This window comes from Hibiscus syriacus, unplaced genomic scaffold (genome assembly GCF_006381635.1).
Source record: "Hibiscus syriacus cultivar Baekdansim isolate YM2019G1 unplaced genomic scaffold, ASM638163v2 tig00110320_pilon, whole genome shotgun sequence".
Classification (NCBI taxonomy): Eukaryota; Viridiplantae; Streptophyta; class Magnoliopsida; order Malvales; family Malvaceae; genus Hibiscus; species Hibiscus syriacus.
Window position 1 is genome coordinate 113,469 of NW_024062679.1, and position 9,690 is coordinate 123,158.

At 34.6% G+C, this 9,690-nt stretch overlaps 1 protein-coding gene across 2 annotated transcripts; it reads right to left on the bottom strand.

Moving 5' to 3' along the window:
• Positions 1-759: 759 nt before the first annotated feature.
• On the bottom strand, positions 760-4,857 carry LOC120117495 (hexokinase-3-like). 2 transcript variants are annotated; one of them, XM_039137763.1, is made up of 9 exons: positions 4,242-4,857; positions 2,908-3,055; positions 2,629-2,805; positions 2,319-2,393; positions 1,887-2,045; positions 1,685-1,783; positions 1,478-1,605; positions 1,321-1,402; positions 760-1,234 (listed from the first exon to the last, which is right to left on the bottom strand). In XM_039137763.1, the coding sequence occupies exons 1-9, from the start codon at positions 4,511-4,513 to the stop codon at positions 854-856; spliced, it is 1,521 nt and encodes a 506-aa protein (XP_038993694.1). In that variant the 5' UTR covers positions 4,514-4,857; the 3' UTR covers positions 760-853. The 2 variants fall into 2 exon arrangements, with proteins under 2 accessions (XP_038993694.1, XP_038993695.1); XM_039137764.1 differs by having other exon boundaries at positions 1,887-2,042; positions 4,242-4,856.
• Positions 4,858-9,690: the final 4,833 nt, after the last annotated feature.

Below are 9,690 nucleotides of genomic sequence, written 5' to 3' on the forward strand. Positions count from 1 at the left end.
AAACAATTTTATTTAGATTAAAATACGTATCAAGTCATTTAGTTCTAAATAGATCACTTTCTTCTACAAGATATGATCAAATTAATTAAAATATTATTATAAATAAGTCATTTCGTAAAAAATGTAACATGTCAAATATGATTTGGTATTATAATAATTGGTTTAATAAATTTAATCTTAATTCAATATAATTTAATAAATTTAACTTTTTATAAAAATGTTATTAATTTAAAAATTTTACAAAATTGTGTATGATATCAAAGTTATAATTTTTCTTTGAGAAGAGCAAGTAATTAAGTGATATTTGACGCTTCTACTTTTAATGAGATGATAATCATCTAAATGTAAATCCGGTAAAATGGCACGATGAAGAAAAGCACTATAGATGGATGATGTGAAGACCTAATCTAATGGTGGGATTGGGTAATGACATGGCCACCAATTAAATTGAATTGAGCTGCCCAAAAAGTGCACATCGATTGTTCCAATTACAATGGTCACAAGTTAGAAAGGATCGAATTTTGGGTCAATCCAATTTCAGTTTAAATAGTATATTCCTTCATTCAACACCCGATTCAATCCAGATTTAAAATACTTCAACTATTCAGATGAAGATGACATTTTGATTGTAAAAAAGAATATTATATTCTTTTATAGTTTCCAAATCGCCAAGCACCAATATACAATGGCCTCCCAATTTTTTTAAAAAAGGGGGGCCTAAGGCATACACTTGAGAGAAACCTCGACAAAGAAGAAATCGGTGAACAAACCTTTCCTTTTATATTTATAATGAAAAATATGGAATTGATTTTTACATTTACAGGGCTATATATGTATACCAAGTAACATATATTTATGCCAACTGTATGTTATCCGCACTTCCTGACGATGAATGTGAGGCAGCAAGGAGAGCTGCACCGGTCCCTGACCCGTCTTCCGTGACGTTGATCACGACGTGCCGCGCGATAACTTCCCCCAATATTTCATGCAAGGCTTCGTGCAAGTACTCCCTAAACGTTGTGTATTGAGTGTATAAACTTCCCTCGACCGCCACTGCCGTTCTTCTCATCTTGATATCGCTTCTACTTCCACCTGAGATGCCACTGCTACCGTCGCGACCAATCTTTTTCAAAATCCCAACGATGCCTGCAGCCACCAATCGAGCAGCCCTACGGGTTACCACATCGCATATCTTCACGACAAGCTTCCTAGCCTTCCGGGGAACATCAGGAATCTGCAATGCTGAAGTGTTAGCTTGCCAATCAACTAAGGCCATGGTCGAAAAAACAAACACGAGGGATAAACGTTGGAGTCAATTACATCAAGAATATTGTTCAAGATTCTTGCCACTTCCGTCAATTCAGGGGAGTCATCCTCATGCATTGCAGCCATTGCAGGCGTCCTGAAATTGGATATGGAAATCATTAAATTTATTAAACGAATCAGAGGAGCCCTAAGGGGAAAAAGAGAAGCATACCTTAAGGCAAAGGGCACATATAATCGGGCAGAAACCGGTCCAAAAATATCCGACTCTTCTGACATCCTTAGAATCACTCTCCGAACAATATCGCCAAGATACATGCCTGATATCATTTTCTCAAAACCCTGGAGAAAATTTTAAATTAGATACGGCCCTTCATTACTATCAATCAAGAAATGAATACATAATTAGACCCACTGCTACCTGATCATTCGGATTTGGACTCTCGGCATCTAATTCGATATCATATGAAGTTCTTGGCAAATGAGACGACCAAAAATTTCCCCATTCCATATTGACAACCTAGAGACGAGATAAACAAATAATGTGAACGACGATAAACACAATCGATTACTTCCACATATAAAGTAAAAGTAAAGCCACATGCCACAGAAAGAAACGATACCATGCCACTGGAAGTTGTAAGCAGTCCTTGGCACTTAATAATAGCATCAGTCCGCTCCCAATAGCAGGCATTTGTACCTGTTCCGATTATCACTGCAGCAACAGTGTCCGCATCATGATAACGTCCAAGAGCTAATGTTCCAACAGTATCATTCACCTGCTTAAGAAATCCATGAAATATATCCAAACATGTAACTAAATATGAAGATACATCCACATACGTCTCATGAACAAAATATGTGAGGACTCGGAACTAAAATAAATGTCAGATGATGTTTCTTTCTTTCACCAACTCCTAACTCGGTATACTAAAGCATAAGTACAGTAAGAAGAAGACATTAGAAATATTATCATGCCATTCTTTTTTTTCTCCGGGGTTCTATGAAACCGAGAAACATTCAAATTAAACCTACAATGAAGAATTAGAGCTCACCAGCACCGCAACTCGCATATTCAAACCTTTCCTGACAAGTGCTTGCTGTAAAGCTCCAGCAACCTCTTTTCCAACCTACAACCATTCATGCCACAAATTAAAATAAATAAAACCCTAGCCTTTAAGTAAAAAAAAAAACTTTCAACCTAGTTAATCGAACTTGTTACGACTCTCGAGCATCATATTACCATACCCATGGTCGGTCATGGACACTTCAAGAAAAATAAAGCACCACCAAGCATTTGACATAAAGTTACCAGTTATCCTAGCAGTTTAAAAAGCACTTGTATTAGAAAAATACAACACTAACCATGTCTTTGATTGCAAATGCTTTTGTCCATTTGATTAAGACCCCTGATGAAACAGATGTTTGTTTCACCGGAAAAGAGAATGTAAATCCAAGTTCTTTCGTAATTGAAGATTGCATAGAATCATTTCCTTTTCCAACAAACCGATGCAACGATGAAGCTATAAAATCAAAAAGATCCTGCATAAAAAAGTTCACATATTACTAACTTCATTTTGTATTGGCAGATAATAAGATTTTCATATGTTTGCCAAGGATTGGAGAGCAGAAACTTTTAGATACCTCACTTCTTCCCGTCATCAACTGCTCAGGAATGGGCTGTTGCTCCACATCTGGATCCAAATTGGATCTTTGACCTCCTAGTTCAACCCGTAAGACCCTAAAATTAGTACCTCCAAGATCTAGAGCATAAAAATTTCCTTTCTCACTCCTGACAATAAAAATAAGTACTTCTTTTACTAACATGACTTATCCAAGAAAAAGAAGATAAATATATATACAAGCAATACATGGTCGAACAATAACACCATTCTCTAAGGTATAAATCTATACAAAAGAAACTGCGGTGCAAAAACATCATTCATATAAAGCATGTTAAAGGTAAGTCACAAATCAACACATAGACCATGACGAACCCGAGTTTTGATCATTAATTAACCAAAGACCACATTTGATACAGGAATCAATAGATTCTTTCCGTTACCATAGTTTAAACCCGTAGTTTAAACAGAATAGTATCTAATGTCCATCTATATGCCAAGAAAGAGGAATCGAAGCAGAAGCCACTGATGTCCAATGAACTACACAAATTAAGTTCTGAGACAGAATTAGATTCCCTATTCAAAGCAATGGAATCTGGAATGAGAAAAGGTGAAAACAACAGGTAACACTATCTTGATGCCATTAAACTTCAAAAGTAAAAAATCATTTGTAGGAGATGTTGACTACATAAAATCATGTTCATTAATACTCGAACCGGAAAAACAGGGGAAAACTACAACATGAAGAATGAAAAGCAAAAGGAACAAGCAAACATCATATAGAAAAGAAAGAAAAGATGTAACTTGACAAATCTCATTACCATGACAAAAGGCAAAAACAACTCACAGTGGCCAAGTTGGAACAAGACAAAAAAAACTAAAATATCATACCATAAATAACAAATGAAGGAAACATCACCAACTTTGGCATAAGATAATGCAACACGCAATAGCACAAAAAATGGAATTACTTTTAATTCCTAGTGATAAAATCAAATTTATTTTCCTTTTCCCCCCTCAACTTACATATTGAGTGGAAATTTTAACAATTTCAACGAACTGATAAAGTTCAAAATACTCAAACAGATGAAATTAAAGAGTAACTATTCAATTAACAAAACCCATCATCCAATATGCTACACTGGCCACTGCAATGCAACAATAATCTCAACAATTAGTGGCCTTCCAACCAGCATATACAATTTCAACAATGTATCAATAGCCAAACCTAAAAGAAGCCTTACTATCCACAAAAACTTACAAAATTTAATCTACACTGTAACCAGAAAAAGACCAACCAACCAAATAAATCCAAAGGAACAAGAATACAAAAGAAAAAAAGGTTGTCTTGATTACCCAGAAGGTAGATTATCAACAAAAGTGAGCAACATTTTGAGTTTGGATCCTCCTTCGGAAGCTAAACCAGCATGCATCTCAACAGCCATAGCATCCACTACTTGCCTTAATCTCCCAACTGTGGTCTCACAACTCTCTTCCAACTCTTTCAAAACCCCAACAACTCTCTTCCACTTCTTCCTACTCCTTACTCTCCTCCCAACCACCAACGCCGCCACCGCACACGCCGCCACAGCCACCCCTACTGCCACCCCTAATACCACTTTTCCCATCAAAACAGCAAGGCTACAAAAACAATAAAACTACCTCCCTTTTATATATCCATTAAAGCATCCATCATATTATCCTTGCTCCATCGAAAAAAACATCCCTTTGTCAGTTCTGATCAAGCAACCCATCGAAACGACGCCTTTTTAAGATCTGGGTCTTTCTTCTATCTCTTTGCTTATAAATCTTCTTCGCTGAAAACCCAGAAAAAGAAAATCTTATGATGGTTAAATTCACAACTCTCCGAGTGGCTTCCTTCTTCAGGGGAAAGAATCGGCTATTAAATCTTTCCAACAAACACTAAAAAGGATTCCTTTTTTTTCAAGAAGGTGAAATCTTAAAAGAAAAAGCTTTTTAAACAGAAATGTAAGAACAAAAAAGAAAGAAAGAAATCGATGTTAAATTTCTTTCTTTCTTTGAAGGGTCTGCAATTAGAGTAGCATTGGAAAGCGAAGGGTACATATATAGGTATCAGAATGACGAATTTGGGCTTGAGGGATTTCAAAATTGACGGATTTGTTAATTAAGGGATAATTATTTTACTGTTGATGAAAGATTTCGGTTTTAATTTCGGTGTTGTTTTTTTTAATCAAGTTTGATGATAATTTTGACTTTTTGTCTGGTTTTTTTGGCTACTCTAAACTGCCATTAAAGTTGGTGATAATTACGCTTTTGGGTGGGGGAATCGATGACGTGGATTTTTTTATAAAGAAAACCAAAGGTCGGTTGGCTTAAGTTCTGAAAGGCGTAGTTTGATTGGCTTTGACTGATTTGATTAAGACATTTTGGACATGTTTTTGTTTTAGTCATCTCTTAGTGGAGATGTGAATCACTGATTATAAAATTAAGGATTAATATAAAATTAAGTGTTTAAATTATATTATTTTTATTTAATTAAATTATTTATTGATTAATTTAAGTGTCTAACGTTATAAGTATTATCATTTTAAGTGTCCTGAATATAACGGCATTAAAAAAATTTAACTAACATGCGTCACGTTATGGTAATTTTAGAAATTTTATTTTTTTTAAATATTATATTAAAAAAACTAAATTCTCTAAAACTGAAAAAAAACTAAATCCCTAGATCAAACCCTAAATCCTTAAACCTCAATATCAAATTCAATCTCGTGTCTCATCAATGTTGTTGTTGGACCTTTATTGCTACTGTTGTTATCACTGCATAGATTCACTGGTACTCTCAATCAGATTGCAATTTGGTGGCAGTGGATATGTAACATCCCAAAAATCGGGCTAGTAATTAGAGTGTAAGATTTTAAAATTTTGTGACTAATTTCAAAAAATTGAAAAGTTCAGGGAGTTAATTTGAAATTATTGGTGTAGGTTGATTAGCAAATATTGAAAGATGGAAGGGTAAAAAGATCTTTTAGCAAAAAATGAATTAAAAATTCATTATGGGTGTATTATATATACGTGGAGGATAAGAGAAAATGAAGAAAAATTTGGAGACTTGGTTCATCTCTTTTCTTATTCTCTTCATGTGACTTCATTTCAAACGTAAGTTTGTCTCAAGTTGATTGTTTCTTGAATTTTTAAGTTGGTATTTGGTCTTTGGGTGTTATATAAGCTTAAGGAAAGCTTAAGGTTGATTAAAGTTAAGAAAATAGTGAATTAAAGATGAAATTATAAAGGGGGTTTTTGAGTGAATAGATGAGAAATAGTTATTAAATAGATTTTGAAGTCATATTTGACTTGTCATAAACTGTAATAAGAAATCTAAAGAGATAGATATGAATTTGGGACATGTTGATTAATTGGTATGATTTTGTTCCAAGTGTTCTAATGAGAATTTTGGATGTTTAGATGCGTTAAAGTGATATAAGTTGATTTGAATAAGTGTAGTTGAGTTTAAAGGCTTAAAAGGAGAGTAAAGTGAGAAATTTTACTGAGTTGTGGTAAATTTCAAGTTGAAATGAGTGAGTTCTGGGCAAGAGGTATCAGTACTGGATAAACAATATCGATACTTCAATGAAAAAAATGGGTGAAATCTGGGTTTGGGTATCGATACTGGAAGAACAATATCAATACCATAGGGCACAATTGTATGAATCCTTAAATCAGTATCGATACTAATGGAGTAGCATCGATACCAAGGGTATCGATACTAATAGATAAGTATCGATACTATTTTTAGAGATGAAATTTCAGATCTAAAATGGGTATCGATACTAAAGTATAATATCGATATCATAGTGAGGAAGTATCTGTATTGGGCTTAGGGTACTGATACTATTCAAAATAAATTTGGGAATTAAGTGTTTCTTTTGCCTAAGTTATTTATGATTGATTAATAGTAATTCAAATTCTAACATTCGTACCAATCGTATTATTGTGTAGATATCTAACGAATGCAAGTTCAAGATGATTTAAAGTTATAGGGTCAATCAAGAGTGTTAAGTGTTTTGCTTGACTAAGTGAGGCTAAGGTGAGTACATATTACTATAATATATGATTATATGGAAATAAGACTTGTGATGAGTCTATTTCCAATGTTTTGATTTCATGATTTCATGATTTCATGAATACTAGTGTATTGTTCATATGGTGGCTATGTGTACATGAATATAGGCATATATCTATGTGTTACATGCACTGTTTTACATGATCTATGTGTTATATTTCATCATACGTGTTACATGATCTATGTGACTATATGTCTATGTGATATAAGCTATGTGAAATGGTATAAATGATAAAGCCCAAAAGTATGTGATATGAGAACTAAAGGTATAATTGGCATGCCAAGAGTTGAGGGTTCAACGTGGTCCTTTGGGACATATCTATGTGGTCCTTCGGGACATTTCTACGTGGCACTTCGATGCATATTCTACACGCCACTTCGGTGTAATTTATATGAGTTGTGGTGACAGCATTAGTGCACAACCTCAATGCATTCACATACTTTAAGTTCTCAATTATGTACCATGGGATATTAAAAGAAAATATATAAATGAACAGTGCATACTGATGATGAGGATATATATATATATATATACATACATATACATGTATGCTTTTGTTCTATGATATGTTTTATGGTTTCTTTATTATATGATTTTATGAAATGTTTAGAATATGATTAAGTGTTTTAATATTTTATTATGCACTTTATATTCCTCACTAAGTCCACGACTTAGCGTGTGAGTGTTTCACATGTATGTGTAAAGAAGCATGAAGAGTAAAGATAGGATTAGTCAAGACAACATATCTCTACCGAGGATCAGATCATAAAAAATTAAACAGTAGGTTCTTTTGTTATGTTGAATTGTGTTGGCATGTAGTTAAAAGTTAAATCGTATATGCTCTTATCAGTTTTGTAAACAAACTTTATTGTATTTATGTAAATTATTGAGTTTATATTTTCAAATTGAATTTGAACTTTCTTTATATACTTTGATCAAGGGTTCTATCATTTTTATGCAAATAAAAGTTTAAATTTTCAACTATTTTTTAAAGTAAATGATTGAAAAGTCAATGTGACACCTCGAATTCATATCCGGGTCGGATATGGGTTGGGGGTGCTATAGGATAGGTGGTGGTGGGATCAACCGATTGTTAGGTCAACAGTGATGGTGGCCGATGCTCACTGGTACGTGGGACTACATTGGGATTTTATGAATTCCAGTGAAATTTTTGAAAAATAGGGAAATTTGTGGGTTTTTTTAATATGAATTTTTGTTGTTTGTGAGTACTAAATATGGGTGCGGAAATATGTGCAAGTATACACAATCGAACAAGTAATACAATGATAAGTTGAGTATCGTCTCCACATGGAATTGAGGAAATCAAATAAGTTTGTCAAGGCACTTTACTTTGTCACCTAAGTAAAGTCAGTGATGGTATGTACAAATGAGAATGTTGTGACAAAATGGAATGTCTGATGTGGAAATAGAATGGTGGTAGTGTGGTAGCAAATGGATATGTTGAGACAAATTATATTGTGATGCGTGCGAACAAATTGAAATGTCAAGGCAAAATAAAATGTAAATACGAGATTTAAAATATAGGACTTTAGCTTTTTCACACGACAAGCTGCTTTGAGAATGAGTGATGAGAGTCACTAAGGAAAATATAAGTCTACTTCTCCGAATGATTTTATCTCTATGCCTCTCCTGCCCGACAGAGAATACTAAGGTGCCCTATGCTATCTCTAGTAAGGGACTCGACAGATTCAAGATGCCTTGGTAAAACCGATTGGCGTAAACCCCTGCAGTGATCCTATTGGTCCAGATAACAAGATATGTCTCGGCAATACCTTTTTGCGATAACATTAACATATAACCTATCGTTCTTGCATAACTCCTTTTAATCGAATGAAATCCTAGCCTTATCTCTAAGGTGGATTAGGCCTAGTTACTACCTAGAACCCTTTGTTTATGTAGTTCATCCCTAGTTTCTCTCGAATACTAAGGATATTTTGCCAATGTATTTTCTCTAACCCTAAGAACCTCCTAAGGAAAGGCTACTCTCATAGCTCTTACAACCTTAAAGCATTAAGTATCATAAACAAAACAGATTAAAGCATAGAAAAGAAACCATTCATTGAAATAAAAACTTAAACATCCAAGTGAACTCCCACCAAATAAGTTTAGTTCATGGTAGGGTTCGAAATAACCAAGCACAAAGCAAGTATCATTCATTCCTTATAACCCGAATAACAAAATATGAAAGTAAAGATCTAAGGGGAGGAGAAAAAGACTTCAGCGTGCACTGCCGGAGCTTTCCTCAGACACCACGAACTGCTCCCAGTGAGCTAGCTCCTCTCAGATGCTTAGAACGCCACTCCCTCAAGCCTGTCAATGGAAAAATGCCACGGCAAATTGGATTGGCGGAGAACTTTCTCTCTGAATTTTTAGACTCTTGGTGGCATGTAAAGTCCATTTTTATTGTGGCTTCATCCTCTATTTATATGGGAAAAACTCTAAATATTTGTGTCAAAATTCCAAAGATACCCCAAATCATGCTTAATTCACGTGATGATCAGGTAGAGCTGGCAGTGATCCTGCTGGGCAGCTGGCAATGGTCCAGCCTGGATGGTTGACTGAGCACCCGACAGGCAGCACTGATTCAGGCGGATTTCTCGGTTATGGTCAGAGATCCCGTGAAAATAGGGATAGTTGGCTCCAAAAATATCTTCTTTCATTTTGTTCACTCTCGAAAT